This window comes from Pinus tabuliformis, chromosome 9, assembly GCF_031772625.1.
Source record: "Pinus tabuliformis cultivar Carrire ecotype Pingquan chromosome 9, CPIR1, whole genome shotgun sequence".
In the NCBI taxonomy this organism is placed as follows: domain Eukaryota; kingdom Viridiplantae; phylum Streptophyta; class Pinopsida; order Pinales; family Pinaceae; genus Pinus; species Pinus tabuliformis.
The window spans coordinates 783,834,183-783,851,430 of NC_142307.1; the positions used below are offsets into that span (position 1 = coordinate 783,834,183).

Genomic DNA, 17,248 nt, shown 5'->3' on the forward strand with positions numbered 1-17,248 from the left:
AATGAGAATAATGGGTTTACTTCAATTTTATCCATGAAATCTTGGAAATATATTAGTTGTATTTAATTATTTCAAAAAAAAAAAAGTTCATGTAATTTTAATTATCAGATGTTTTTTTTGTCTTCTTTATGGTAATTATTCTCATGGAAATTTGGGACTTCTTAGAATCTTAATTTTCAAATTTGATAGTTCTTAACATTCCATGTTTTAGTGATATAATTTGCATATTTCAAATTTTAACTACCCTGTCGTAACTGTTATCAAATCAAATCAGTTCAGTTCCCCATTATTTTCAGTTTATCCATTATTCTTCGAAAATAAAATTTGTTCAAATTATGTGTCATGTTTATATTTTTATTTTGAAGGTAGATCTCATATTTATTTAGGGGTAAAAATGAGAAAAATGGGTTTACTTCAATTTTATCTATGAAATCTTGGAAATATTTCAGTTTTATTTAATTATCTCAAAAAAAAAGGTTCATGTAATTTTAATTATCGAATGTTTTTTTTTGTTTTCTTTAGGGTAATTATTCTCATGGAAATTTGGGACTTCTTAGAATCTTAATTTTCAAATTTGATAGTTCTTAACATTCCATGTTTCAGTGATATAATTTGCATATTTCAAATTTTAACTACCCTGTCGTAACTGTTATCAAATCAGTTCAGTTCCCCATTATTTTCAGTTTATCCATTATTCTTCGAAAATAAAATTTGTTCAAATTATGTGTCATGTTTATATTTTTATTTTGAAGGTAGATCTCATATTTATTTAGGGGTAAAAATGAGAATAATGGGTTTACTTCAATTTTATCCATGAAATCTTGGAAATATTTCAGTTTTATTTAAAAGTTGATAGTTATGGTAACCACAAAAAAATAGATATGAATATTGATTTTTATTTTAAAGTGTTTTTATGATGTTTTTAACAACAATATTGTTTACATATTCATTATAAGGAAGTAAGAAAATGGAGGACAATAGACATGAATGGGAGGTAACTATCAAAGGCACCAAGCAATTGTTCACTTGTCTTGTTGGTGATTGTGCGGGGAACTTGAGTCGATCTAAGCTATCTGGCCTTAATCATCATCGGGCTACCAACCACAATCTCTCACCAATTCCTCCACGTCAAAGAGGTCGAGTAAGAGATGCAAATGCTACATGGGCGGTTAAATCTACAAGTGTAGTAAAAAGGCAAAATGCCAAAATACAATATGATTTAGATGCAAGGCTATGTCATGCACGACAACAAGCATATAAAAGATTTGTCAATGAAGAAATTCTTTCAGCTGTAAGTATTTATTAGTATTTATTTGTATATTCTTTTTTATTAATATTGTCAATGAAGAAATTCTTTCAGCTGTAAGTATTTATTAGTATTTATCTGTATATGTTTTTTATTAATATTAACTTATTGTTGTGGACTAAATTCATTGAAACTTGTTTTCACAGTCAGTTGTTACATTTGATCAGCTTAATGATACTTCAAAGCAAAGGATTTGTGAAAAAATTCAACGTTGGGATCAAAGTCTACCTCGTAGACGTATGGAGACAATGAAGCGCATAGACATTTCTTTAAAAGAGAAAGCAAGGACTGAGGTTCCTGATGATGTGGGGGAAGAAAGATTAGATGGGCACAACTATATATTAAACTTTGATGAAACTAATCAGGACAATGACAACACAGTTGAGTCCATTTTTTTGCGTATATTAATTTTTTAGACATTTTAACATTAAATAATATTTATATTTATTATAATTCTATACTAATTTCTCATTGTTATTGATATGTGTAGCCTAATCAACAAAATTCCCCAAGTTCAAGCCACCAACTATTACGCCGGTGACCTAGATTTCAAGGTTTTCAAGGGGTTATTGGGCCAGTAAGTTTTTAATCCATATAACCTATTCCACTAAAAACATTAATATATAAATTGTTATGTTTTACCATAATGATGGGATGAGAAATGGATGTTTTGTATTATATTTCGTTATCCTTGATTTGTTTTTATTATGTGTGTGTGTGTGTTATTTCTTATTTATGGTGCAGGTGTTCCCTTTGGAACCATCACAATCAATGAAAACCCCTTGTCGAAGTCTTAGGAAGAATGGAAATGAAATGGTTCAAATGCTAGAACCATCTTCACGTCCAATGTCACAATGCAAGGTAAGCTATTTATACTCTTGTAAATTTAGCATATTTTTACATTTAATTCTATTTGAGTCATACTTATATCTATGTATAATCTAATGTTCAGAGTAATGAATATACATTTCCTAAAACACCTTTGCACATGTATGATGGTGGACATGATACTCACCAAAAATCACATTCTCCTCAACCATTGCGGAATTCACCTAGACTTCAAGATAAATTAAGAGAGGTAAGTTATATACTACATATCTTAGCTCATAATAACATTGACATATATTTTTATGACTAGTTAATGCATTTTCTTTTCATATTCGTTACATGTTCCCCATATTCTCATTATATCTATATAGATTTTGATATTTGTTGATAGCTAGTCAATGCATTGTCTTTTCTTATTCGTTACATGGTCCGCATATTTTCATTATATCTATGTGGATTTTGATATTTATTGATAATGTTTTAATTTCCACAGAAAACAAAAAAGATAAATGTTGATGCTATGGTTAAAAGGACCAAAATCACGCCAAAGGACTTGAAAGCACATGGGTTCAAGTCACGCAAACAATCCATAGAGCATATATGCTTAACTAGCATTGCTCTCACTAAACCCACTAGGCTTGCTACTTTGAAGGCTAAACATTCCAGCAAGTTGTGATTGGAGGAAGTTACAAGCTTGAATCTTAGAAATAAATGTTAAATTTACCTTGTTATTGAATTTACATAATATATGTATTTACTTTATATAGCAATTGCAATTGGTGAAAGAAATATCCTCGCTGTCAAATCTTTGAAATCAACGTTGAATATTTGGAAATATACTCTGGCGAACAAGCTTGTCATTGAATTTTCTTAATATGTGGATTTGTTTGACCAACCTTCGTCTTTGAATTTGCTTATTAGATAGATTTATTTGATATTTCATTCACTCCATTTGACAGAGTTGTCAACATTGTTGTTAAATTCCCAAAAAAATTTAGATTTCGGTAAACGAGTGATATGAACCCAGCACAATTTTAATATTTTCTATTTTGTAAACGATTTTAATAAAGTGATTTTAAAATATTATTGCGAGAGTTGATCATCATCTTTTTAATTCGGGTTCAAGTTTTTTTTTCTCATTCAAGTTATTCTTTTGTAATTGTGGCCAGTATTGTGAAATGTATTATGTATATATACAAACAATTTTAATAGTTGAAAGGGTAATGATATTTTTTATTCATATTTATATAGGTATTATTTTATTTTTATTTTGAATTGTAAAATAAATTCTATAAGTAAATGGGTTATTTTGGAAATATTTTAAGAAAATGTATTTAAAAATAAATTTCTATTTGAAAAAAATTACATTATTTATATAAAAATATTTATCATATAAATCGATTATTATCAAAATATTTATGATTCAAGCAATGTTCTTAAATGGTATATTAGCTAGTTTACATTGAGTATCACATGAAACATTTTTTATTTTTTTATAAAAAAATGTAATGTATTATAATAAATAAGATACATATGGAAATTTGGTATCCCTAAGTTAGTTAAGTGGTTAGTGAATTACTTTAAATGGTTAACTGTTTTGAATTTTATATGGCCAGTATTGTGAAATGTATTATGTATATATACAAACAATTTTAATAGTTGAAAGGGTAATGATATTTTTTATTCATATTTATATAGGTATTATTTTATTTTTATTTTGAATTGTAAAATAAATTCTATAAGTAAATGGGTTATTTTGGAAATATTTTAAGAAAATGTATTTAAAAATAAATTTCTATTTAAAAAAAATTACATTATTTATATAAAAATATTTATCATATAAATCGATTATTATCAAAATATTTATGATTCAAGCAATGTTCTTAAATGGTATATTAGCTAGTTTACATTGAGTATCGCATGAAACATTTTTTATTTTTTATAAAAAAATGTAATGTATTATAATAAATAAGATACATATGGAAATTTGGTATCCCTAAGTTAGTTAAGTGGTTAGTGAATTACTTTAAATGGTTAACTGTTTTGAATTTTATATGGTTTCTATCTCCAAAACAAATGCATTTCAAGCTAATGAAATGTTACATGGTGCTAATTATTATTCTAAAAATGTTTATCCAAATGAATTTTAATTTTTATTCATATCTTTTTCCTTTTTTTCTTTTTCCTACTTTTTTAACACCCCATATAATAGGTTTTACAATGCACATTTAAATTTATTTTGAATGAGACTTCTTTTTCTTATTATTGGCTTGATTTATTTCTAAACTCTATCACAGGGAAACATAGGCAAAGTCATCTACCCTATAAGTTGGAGAACCACATTGACCTCTATCAAGGAGGTGCTCTTCCAAATGTGTCATTTCATAAGACTACCATGATTCTCATCTCACATGATATTCATCTAGCATTTGAGATTGAGATGGATTCCTATAAACATGCCATATGGGTGGTATTAATTAAATGTTCAAGATCCATCACCAACATATGTATATATTGGTTTAAGTAGTGAACATTCACTACAATATTTACTCAAGAAATAAACTATTGTTCACAATGATAATAAGCACCTTGAAATTCCACAAACATAGAATAGCATTATGATGAATGTTACGTGAAGTCAATCACTTATTTGTTAGTATAAATTAAACATCATGATTAATTACCAAAAGGAAAGCACAAATAATGACACTGATCTCCTATCATGGTGACTAGCAATTGGATTGATGATGGTTTTGCAATTTAACACTATGGTTTAAATGTTTTCAAATAAGCTTAAGTGTGTCTATACTTTATATGCATATACAAATTCTATGGAATTTTATGATAAAAACAAAACATGAATAACTATAAGACAACCTAGAAAAAAAAACATTTTGTTAAAGTTGAATTCTGTTTGTGCTACTTCAAGATTTCACATATTACCACTATTGCATGAGGAACACCATTCTCAAAAATATCAAACATGGTCAATGGGGTCTAGCATGGGTGGTTAAAGTAGTGTGTGATTTTCCTTTGTATCTAAGTTTGATTACCTATGAAGTACATGCTTGTTTCTCATGGCTAATTTGCCTCCACAAGGAACCACTTCATATGGATGGAGATCAATGCACTTTCTGGTAAATTTGGAAAAATATATCATCCCTAGCCATGATCAATTAGATTTTTTTTCTCATTTACAAGTTATATGTTAAATTTACATTCTTGGAGAATAAATTTCAAACAAATAAAATATTAGGAAACTTTGGGGTGGAGAAGAATACCATACTATAAATATATTTCTTATTTTCATAGATGACACAAATGGTAACCACATTTTTCAAATATTGTTTTCTCTGAATAACATTTAATTCAATAATTTAAAAATTGTGAAAATTTCTTGGAGTTTTATTAATGAGAAAACCATGGGAATTAATTTTAATATATTTATTGGATGTTTGTTGACCATTAATAGGGATAATGACTATCTTATCTTAGTTGTGGATCACTTCAATGAAATTATCATGATGATACCATATAAAAAAAATACTTTTAGTCCATTATGTATAAAAATATACTTTTAATGCATTACGTCAAATACTTATTCTATGATAAGGTGTGGATGTATTTTTGTTTACCATTAATAACTGTAACATGATTATGAGAGTAGATGACACAACTAGATTTCACCAACATTGTTGTCATTAAATAACACCAATAAGAAGAAGTGTATCACATGTGAGAAATACCATTACACCAAATACTAATAATAAAAAATATATGAAAGAAAAAAAAATGGTTTGAAGAACTTGCTCCACAAGTAGGAATGACTTAAAAGTCTTAAAAAAGTGGACAAATCCATGTTCAAAACGGTATTTAAATGTGTAATTATATTTTATTTTTACTAATAGAAGGATGATACGAGTTAAGGGGAACACCCTATCGATTTAGATGAAAGAGGGATACTAAATCCGTAACTTGTACTCCAAATTGATTCAATGGGTAGTGAGGATTTATTACACTAATTAAAATACTAAACATGGCAATGATCTATTTGAGGTCTTATGTAATAAAAATTTATTTATATGAAATATCAAATGATTAAAAATAAATATTATTGTTGAAAATATGAATCGATATACAAAATATCTAATCATAAAATTACTTTTATACATCACTCTCCTAACAGATCCTTGCCTCTAAATCTTGAGGGAAAAAGAGTAGCTCATGCTATATGGGGTCCTTTTCCTACTTTTTTCAAATTTTGTTTGTATATGACCAATTGCACTTAACTTTAATGGATAAGAGGTTTTAAGATGACCATCAGTAACGAGGACAAATAACTCAGTATCATATTATATTGAAGATGCTTAATATGGTGATAAGAGTAAATATTGCTCAATGCACATACTAGGAATCATATGATTAGTAATTCCATCCCACATAAATGCAAAATATAGTTGTAACGAAGAAGATAAATTTTCTTATAGAGAATGTTCAAGTTGAAAAAGCTCAAACAATCCGATTCATGGCTTTCCTCAATGATTTCTACTTGCATTTCCGCTCACAAATAGTCATGAAAAGTGTGGATTTAGATTGTGATATGAAATATATAGATAATATACACAATTATAATCCCCTTATTCTTGTTGCCAAAGATTTTTATTAACTATATCTATAAGGTCATCAGAATTATTGTTTCATAGTTAGCATCAATACAACAAATGGAGTGTTATCACCAAAAAATTGATCATCTAGCCTAATTTACTAGATGGATCGAAGTACACCATGTAAAGCCAATTTTACCATAGTAAAATTGCTTTCACTGTGAGAAATTACTTAATAAACCTCATTTGTTAAGTAATTTATAGTTATACTAATGAAGAATAATTAAATAAATTACTACTTATTTGATTTTATTCTAGGAATAGTTAATTAAACCATTTTTCAATTATTATTCGTTGTCATACTTGACCCAATCATGAAAAATTAATAGATAAATCATAAATTATCTTATTTTTCTCTAAGAATAATCAATTAATCACTAATTAATTATTATTCTTTGTCAAATTTAACTAAAACCCTTAGGAATAATTAAATAAATCCTTATTTGTTTATTATTCCTCAACTGATTCCTCGAGATGATAAATAAATTATTTATTTATTTATTATTTCTAAATAAAGCTTTAAACACTTTTTCCCTCCTAACCAAATATAATAAAGTATTTCAAGTGGTTATTCTAAGAATGGGGTTAATAATTTTTTATTATTGCTCATTATTCGAGAATAACTCAATATTTTATTATAAATAGAAGGGTTTTCCATTCATTATTCACTTCTGATTATTTTCATTGTTGCACTCATTGTTGTAACTCTGACTATTTTCATTGTTGCACACGATATTTTTGTCGGGTTTACACATTATAGAGGAGAGAGACTCTATACAAGTTGAAGATGTTTGAGGACAGCCACGAACCCATCCCATAGAGGGGGATTGGCAACATTTATTTGTTCCCTTCACAGGTGTTATAACAAAATTATTCTTTATATATTTGGTTTCTATTGGATGATTGGAGTTATTACTATTTATTTTTGTTGTTTAACTATGATTGTGGCATAGATCCGAATTTTGGTAGGATTTGCTTCTATGAGTTGCTGGAGATCTATAATGTTTAGCAACCATTTATGTTGTTGAGATTGTTTGTCATCCACAATCTTAAGTGGGTTCTTTTTGTACATGTTTGAGAAGAAAACACTACAACAAAATTGGTGACTCCACTGGAATTATACTTCAGATCCAGAAACCTTGGTGACCTTCAGTTTTCAGCTTAGAGTTTCATCTTTTTTAAGTCTCGTAATGTTTCCTAGCTTTTTAATCTTATATATGTTAAAATTTTTAGTTTCACAAGCTTTTTGCTCTTTTCCGCAGGTCACAGAAACTAGCTGCGACAGAGATGACAATTTTTTCCGAGATTCTCTGAATGAGAATCAAGGAGCAGAAATTGCACTTTTTAGCCCAAAAAGTGGGAACTAAAGTCTAGAGCGCACCTTTTAGCCCAAAAAGTGCAATCTCACTTGAAAACAGGTTAGTACTTATGATTTTTGGGTTTCTGGTTTTTTTCCGTATATGCCCAGTTTCCGTATATGCGCACATCTTCCGTATATGCCGAGTTTCCGTATATGCGCACAGCTTCCGTATATGCCCAGTTTCCGTATATGCGCACAGCTTCCGTATATGCCCAGTTTCCGTATATGCGCACATCTTCCGTATATCCACAGTTTCCGTATATGCGCACATCTTCCGTATATGCCCAGTTTTCGTATATGCACACATCTTCCGTATATGCCCAGTTTCCGTATATGCGCACATCTTCCGTATATGCCCAGTTTCCGTATATGCACACATCTTCCGTATATGCCCAGTTTCCGTATATGCGCAGTTTTTGTATATGCACACATCTTCCGTATATGCCCAGTTTCCGTATATGCACACATCTTCCGAAGATGTGTACAAATTTCATATACAGAAATTGCGCATATATGGAAACTATGCACATATACTGAAACTGGGCATATATGGAAGATATGCGCATATACGGAAACTGGGCATATACGGAAGATGTGTGCATATACAAAAACTGCACATATACGGAAACTGTGCATATACGGAAGATGTGCGCATATACGAAAACTGGGCATATACGGAAGATGTGTGCATATACGGAAACTGGGCATATACGGAAGATGTGCGCATATACGGAAACTGGGTACATACGGAAGATGTGCGCATATACGGAAACTGGGCACATACGGAAGATGTGCACATATACGGAAACTGGGCATATACGGAAGATGTGCGCATATACGGAAACTGGGCATATACAGAAGATGTGTGCATATACGCAAGATGTGTGCATATACGGAAACTGGGCATATAAGGAAGATGTGCACATATACGGAAATTGGGCATATACGGAAGATGTGCGCATATATGGAAACTGGGCATATATGGAAGATGTGCGCATATACGGAAACTGGGCATATACGGAAGATGTGCGCATATACAGAAACTGGGAAACTGGGCATATACGGAAGATGTGTGCATATACAGAAACTGGGCATATACGGAAGATGTGCACATATATGGAAACTGGGCATATACGGAAGATGTGCGCATATACGGAAACTGGGCATATACGGAAGATGTGTGCATATACGGAAACTGGGCATATACGGAAGATGTGTGCATATATGGAAGATGTGTGCATATACGGAAACTGGGCATATAAGGAAGATGTGCGCATATACAGAAACTAGGCATATACGGAAGATGTGCGCATATACGGAAGATGTGTGCATATACGGAAACTGGGCATATAAGGAAGATGTGCGCATATACGTAAACTGGGCATATACGGAAGATGTGCGCATATACGGAAGATGTGTGCATATACGGAAACTGGGCATATACGGAAGATGTGCGCATATACGGAAACTAGGCATATACGGAAGATGTGTGCATATACGGAAACTGGGCATATAAGGAAGATGTGCGCATATACGGAAACTGGGCATATACGGAAGATGTGCGCATATACGGAAGATGTGTGCATATACAGAAACTGGGCATATACGGAAGATGTGCGCATATACGGAAACTAGGCATATACGGAAGATGTGTGCATATACGGAAACTGGGCATAAACGGAAGATGTGTGCATATACGGAAACTGGGCATATACGGAAGATGTGCGCATATACGGAAACTGGGCATATACAGAAGATGTGCGCATATACGGAAACTGGGCATATAGGGAAGATGTGCGCATATACGGAAACTGGGCATATAGGGAAGATGTGCGCATATACGGAAACTGGGCATATACGAAAGATGTGTGCATATACGGAAACTAGGCATATATGGAAGATGTGCGCATATACGGAAACTGGGCATATACGGAAGATGTGTGCATATACGGAAACTGGTCATATACGGAAGATGTGTGCATATACGGAAACTGGGCATATACGGAAAATGTGCGCATATATGGAAACTGGGCATATACGGAAGACGTGTGCATATACGGAAACTGGGCATATACGGAAGATGTGTGCATATACGGAAGATGTGGGCATATACGGAAACTGGGCATATACGGAAGATGTGTGCATATACGGAAACTGGGCATATACAAAAGATGTGTGCATATACGGAAGATGTGTGCATATACGGAAACTGGGCATATACGGAAGATGTGCGCATATACGGAAACTGGGCATATACGGAAGATATGTGCATGCCTTTCGATTATGCACATCGTTCGTGTATCTGCATTGTATACACACAAATTCAATATACAGAAATTGCGCATGTACGGAAACTCTGCATATACGGAAGCTATGCGCATGTCTTCCGTATATGCACAATTTCCGTATATGCCCAATTTCTGTGTATGGAATTTGCGCATCTGCGATGCAGTTACACGAACGACGTGCATATACAAAAGGTATGCACATTAAGGAAAGTTAGGGATATACGGAAGACATGGGCATGTCTTCCGTATATGCCTAGTTTCCGTATATGCGCACATCTTCCCTATATGCACAGTTTCCGTATATGCACAATTTCTGTATATGGAATTTGTACACATCTTCATTTATGTTATAGAAACTGCTCATATACGAAAACTGTGCATATACGGAAGATGTGCGTGTGTCTTCCGTATGTGCAGAATTTGCGCATATACGGAAACTATGCATACACGGAAGACACGCGCATATCTTCCATATATGCCCAGTTTCCGTATATGCGCACATCTTCCGTATATGCACAGTTTCCGTATATGCACAGTTTCAATAAAGGTTAAAGATGTTAAATAACAAGTACATGTTTATTAAATGGGTTGATTCTCACATGTAAAATCTATGGAATATGAACATAAACTATAAACTATAATTCATATGTAAAGAAATAAATGAATATTCTAGGGTCGAGGATGTGAAAATATATTTAAGTTGTCATATTTTTTTCGATATATATTTTGTTTATACTTAAGAGTCGTTATTGTATGGTAGCTTATGATAAAAATATCTATGGTTACATACTTGTTAAGAGACTTTGTAAGAATATTTTTAAAGTGATATTGGATTGTAATGTGTGGTTATTGTTTTTTATCTAGTATCAAGTTAGAAAGGCATATGTATTTTTAGACAGATTAATCTTGAGGTGCGAGGTATAAGTCTGAAGATTACATTTTAAACATCAAATAAGATATAAATATATAAGTAACTTAACTTATAAACTTGATAATTTGTAAATAATAAAAGAAAAATCTATTACAACTATTCATCAAAAGTAATGTAACAATTTCTGTATATGGAATCCGGGCATATACGGAAGATATGCGCATGTCTTCCGTATATGCCCAATTTCCGTATATGCGCATATCTTCCGTATATGCACAATTTCCGTATATGCCCAATTTCCGTATATGCGCATATCTTCCGTATATACAGAAGACTTGTGCATATCTGCCGTATATGCGCATATTTCCGTATATGCGCATGCATCTTCCGTATACACGGAAAACATGCGCATATCTTCCGTATACGCCCAATTTCCGTATATGCTCACATCTTCCGTATATGCACAGTTTCCGTATATGCGCAATTCCTGTATACGGAAATTGGGCATATACAGAAATTGGGCATATACGGAAATTGTGCATATGCGCATATCTTCCGTATATGCCCAGTTTCCGTATATGCACATTTTCTGTATATGGAATCTGCGCATATACGGAAGACATGCGTATGTCTTCCGTATATGCGCATCTCTTCCGTATATGCCCAATTTCCGTATACAGGAATTGCGCATATACGGAAACTGTGCATATACGGAAGATGTGCGCATATGCGCATCTCTTCCGCATATCATCATATCTCTTTTCTGAAGATTCGATAGATTTCAGTGGTCATCATCATCATCATATATATAATTTTTCATGGTTTAAATTGCATTTTTGAATGTATAAATGGATTCAACTCTTTGAAAATCCCTTTGAGCACTAGGATTACATAGATTACACAAAGTAAATTTACAATTTAACAAGTTTTTGATAAATCAATCTCAAATGACCCAAAAAAATACCCGAAAAAGAGCTAAAACATAGAATAGTGGTAATACTTAAAATGTTTTAACCAAAATAAATTATATTTTCAATTATTGAAATATTTTAACCGAAAAAATTTATTTTTTCAAGGTGTTTATATGATAAATACATATATATTTTAAATATATGTAATATGTATATATTTGACATTGAAATATATACTTCATAAGTTCATTAAAATATTTGCTATAAATTCTATTTTCCATATCAAAATGTTTTTGCAATCTTGATTATTAGTAAATAATTTTTGAAATAAACATCAAATCACTCAACTCTCCATATTGAAATATTTAATTTATAACCTCTATATATATATATATATATATATATATATATATATATATATATATTTTTGGTTGTGTTATCAATATTTTTTAAATGCCAGAAATTTTAAATTAAAAAAAATACATAGATCTCTAATTATTCTAGGAAATAACTAAATTTTTTATTCTCATTTACTACATTTTTCAAGTTGAAATATTTTTTATACATATTTTTTTTTTCGACTTTATTTATCTACATGTATAAAGTTGATAATGCAGATATTAAGATAGTTTATTCAAGTACATGTATAAAGTTGATAATGCAGATATTAAGATAGTTTATTCAAGTACATGTATAAAGTTGATAATGCAGATATTAAGATAGTTTATTCAAGTTTTATATTGGAATATTTGTAAAGAATGTAAGAATTATGCATTTTACACACACATATATATGACACTTTCTTTTTGTAAAATTGATACAAATTATGTTATTTCACATGAACATCTAAATATTTTGTTTTTGGTTAAGAGTGAGCGAAATATTTTTACTACATCTCTTTCATATAGGGTTGTAATATTAACAACAAACTTAGCTAAGAGAGAGTGAGATTATTGATGTTTTTAATTAAAACTTTTAAAATTGATATAATATTATGTTATTTCACATGAGCAACCAAATATTTTATTTTTTTGTTAAGAGTGAGTAAAATATTTTTACTATATCTCAATCATATGGGGTTGTGATATCAACAACAAACTTAGCTAAGAGAGAGTGAGATTATTATGTTTTTTAATGTTTTTAATTAAAACTAACCAAATATGTATATTTTTTTTTGTTTTTAATTACGTCCAACATTGTTTATTATTTAGAATATATATATATATATATATATATATATATATATATATATATATATACTTTTCTTGTTGAGAAAAATTTATACCTCTATCGTAGTATGAGCCTCTTTGCACAACTATTATATCATTATAATGACTTTGAGTTGTGTTTTTAATTAACCGTATTCCTTGAAAATTGTAGAGCTTACCTTAGATAATATATAAAAAGTAAAAGCAAATCTTCTTAATATTTTTTTTTTTGTAAATTTGACAGTTCTACATCTTCATCATGTCCAATATATTAATTTAACACGGCGGGTAATTGAAGCAGTGTTTTAACAGAGCACTTGATCACCGTTTATCCAAGATGAGTAAACCAAATCTTCTTAAATTTTAGTGGAGTTGTAAATTGGAAAAAAAAAAATATTCAAATTTAACATTACATTAATTTATTTATTTCAATTTAATATTACGTATATGTAAATCACTTGTTTATGTAATTTTTTTATTGCCGGCCTATACTATTCAATTTTTATAGAACAATGTTTTAAAGAAAAGACTTGAATATCAAAACCAAAATTCACAGTTTGGAGGTTTGAAATTAATGGAATTCACATTTTTGGATTCCAAATACATACTTTTATCCATCGATATTTCCACTCTCAAAAATCAATATTTCACTTTAGAATATTAACCATTTCAAAATTATAATTTACAACTTTTAACTTTATACTTCCTTACTATTTCAATTGTAATTTAATTTTGTTAATCTTAATATTCCCTCTTCTCCAATCACACCCTTAACCCCATAAAACAAAACAAAAATCAATAAAGGTTAAAGAGGTTAAATAACAAGTACATGTTTATTAAATGGGTTGATTCTCACATGTAAAATCTATGGAATATGAACATAAACTATAAACTATAATTCATATGTAAAGAAATAAATGAATATTCTAAGGTTGAGGATGTGAAAATATATTTAAGCTCTCATATTTTTTTCGATATATATTTTGTTTATACTTAAGAGTCGTTGTTGTATGGTAGCTTATGATAAAAATATCTACGATTACATATTTATTAAGAGACTTGGTAAGAATATTTTTAAAGCGATATTGGATTGTAATGTGTGGTTATTGTTTTTTATCTAGTATCAAGTTTGAAAGGCATATGTATTTTTAGACAGATTAATCTTGAGGTGCGAGGTATAAGTCTTAAGATTACATTTTAAACAACAAATAAGATATAAATATAAAAGTAACTTAACTTACAAACTTGATAATTTGTAACTAATAAAAACAAAATCCGTTACAACTATTCATCAAAAAGTAATGTAACATTGACAGAATATAACATCGCATCCACATAAGGATTTAAAATTCAATGAAGATGTTGTCATAAACAAAAATATAAATTTATGTATTTTTTATTCAAAATAGGTCCAACTATACATGTTTCTTTTTTACAAAATAGAACTTCATTTCCAACATAAATAATGGAATCTCATGCCCATCAATGACTTAATGGAAAAACAACATCATGATCGATCTACCGTATGGGTCTATAAGTCACCCTCGTCCCATGAGGCACTCCCAGGTGGATTTCCAAATTGATGTCTCTGCAAAAAATTACAATAATCAATTAGTTGTAAAAATTGAAAGGCATATAATCAATTTCATTAATTCATGATGATATTTTGATCAAATACTCATTCTCACCGTGAGGATTTGAGGCAATGGAGAAGACAACCCTTCCTGGGTAGATGGCGGAGCACTTGGTGACAGATATAGGCATGGTTCAGGGGCACTGGATAAAGGCATGGTGGATGTGAAATATGGAAAAGGTAGTGGGTGCGGGCGACGATACACCCCCACCGGTTGTACAATAGTGGGAATCACTGTAGGCCGGGGGATTAACCTAGGGGGGGAAATTGGAATGTTAAGGGTGGACGATTGAAAAAATGAGAATGGTGGATGATTGAAGAGTAGGGGTGAGCATTGGGAAGGTATTACAGAGGTGGTTATAGGCATGGAAGAATTTATGGAGGAAAAAGGTGGTGGGTGTGGGCGATGATACATCTTAATTGGTTCAACAATAGGGGGGAGCACCCTCGGGGAGGATATTGGGGTGTTAATCGCTGAAGTAGTGTTCCCAATGCTAGATCTTTTTTCAGTAGCATGTTCATCGAATAAACGAATTCGACAACTTGGAATGTTGTGAGATGTGGGTCCCTCAGCTGTAACAATAAAAATAGTTCATATAGTCATGCAAATGTGTTGAACATGATAATATATCACATTTAACGTAAAACAATGCATAGCATGAAATTTCCATACCAATATTGGGTATAATAGAATCTTGAATTATCTCAGGCGCGTGGTCCACATTTCCTTGTTTTTGAGAAGATGACTCCAATTGTTCATCCATTCTTTTTTTCCTTGCATGAACTCGTCCAACCCTTTCAAATTGTAGAATATCTGTCCCTGATTTTGACTTGCGACCACATCGCCTCTTTTTATTTACTGGACTCAAGAAACTATGTTTTCTCTTGTTGGTGATCTTGGATGGAGTTATAGTATTGAAAAACATTTTGTTGTATTCTTGACATGCTTTGTCAACCAAGTTGTTCAATGCATATGCCTGTTCCAAATTTGTAGGTATTATGGATCTCAATTTCTCAAGAGTTGATGAGTTAACATGTTTCATCTCATCGTGTTCATAGAATGCACTATCTTGTCGTACATTGGTCGATTCAACATTGTATGAGAAATTCTCTAAATTACCAATGCTTGTTTCATTATGATAATTTAGATTGGGAGGAGAATCAAAGCATGGCAAAAGCTCTGTTTGGATTTCTGGGACCAATATAGGTGTTTCATTCAAATTAAATAAAATTCTAGGCCTTTCTGTCATGGGATGAGTGACACCAGGTGCTACATTTTCACCCAAAATAGTGTTACTCACTAACATCTCAACTTTCAATACATGTTTACAGATATTTCCATTTAGGGCCCAATTGCAATTGCAGAAGTGTAGATTAGAACCCTTATATATGACATTGTACCAAATGTCACGAGTATCCTTATTTTGGCTACGAACCCAGTAGTCATTACTCTTTTCATCAGGCACACAATCTTCATTTGGGATTTTCTTAGCTCTACACTTGGATGAATTCAGGTGTTCCTGTATTTTTCTGGGTCATACAAAACCGACTTCTTTTAAACGGTGCATATGATTGTAAAATAATACAACCTTTGTCAACAAAACATAGATTAACCAATCAACCATTCTGTGGCATGCATTGTTCTTCTCACATAGGTACCTTTCCTTGATATACCGATGGCAAGATTCAATGGCGTTGTTCGTATCTTGATTTGAATGTGGAAAATTTCTGTATGCTTTTGCCCACATATCTGTAGAAAGAAATTTATTAGTTATATATTAATAAGTATACATATGACATGAAAAATAGAGTCATTAAAACCACCAATAAGACGCTTACATATTTTGTTGTTGGACAGCCAAGTATTTCTAAAATATTCCAAAAATCTTTTTTGTTCACTGAATTCTTCAAATAAGCTTTCAACTTTCTTTCGCACAGATTCATCATCTTTACACATGTGCATGATTTCACCTAATCCACGAAAAATGCGTATTTGGTTTTCCCTCCCTTTGACCTTGTTTCCAACATTTCTCAACCATGCACGACGAACATGCCACACACATAATAATACTTTGCACTTGATTGCAGACCTGCAATAACATAATTTTTAGAGAGATTATACATTAACAATATTTTTTATGCCTCTTATAAAATTAATAAACACATCACCTCAATGCTT

At 31.0% G+C, this 17,248-nt stretch overlaps 1 protein-coding gene across 1 annotated transcript; it reads left to right on the forward strand.

The window, feature by feature from the left end:
- Positions 1-967: 967 nt before the first annotated feature.
- On the forward strand, positions 968-8,165 carry LOC149151070 (uncharacterized). The gene is made up of 4 exons (XM_089443047.1): positions 968-1,291; positions 1,453-1,691; positions 1,797-1,860; positions 8,061-8,165. The coding sequence occupies exons 1-4, from the start codon at positions 968-970 to the stop codon at positions 8,163-8,165; spliced, it is 732 nt and encodes a 243-aa protein (XP_089299173.1).
- Positions 8,166-17,248: the final 9,083 nt, after the last annotated feature.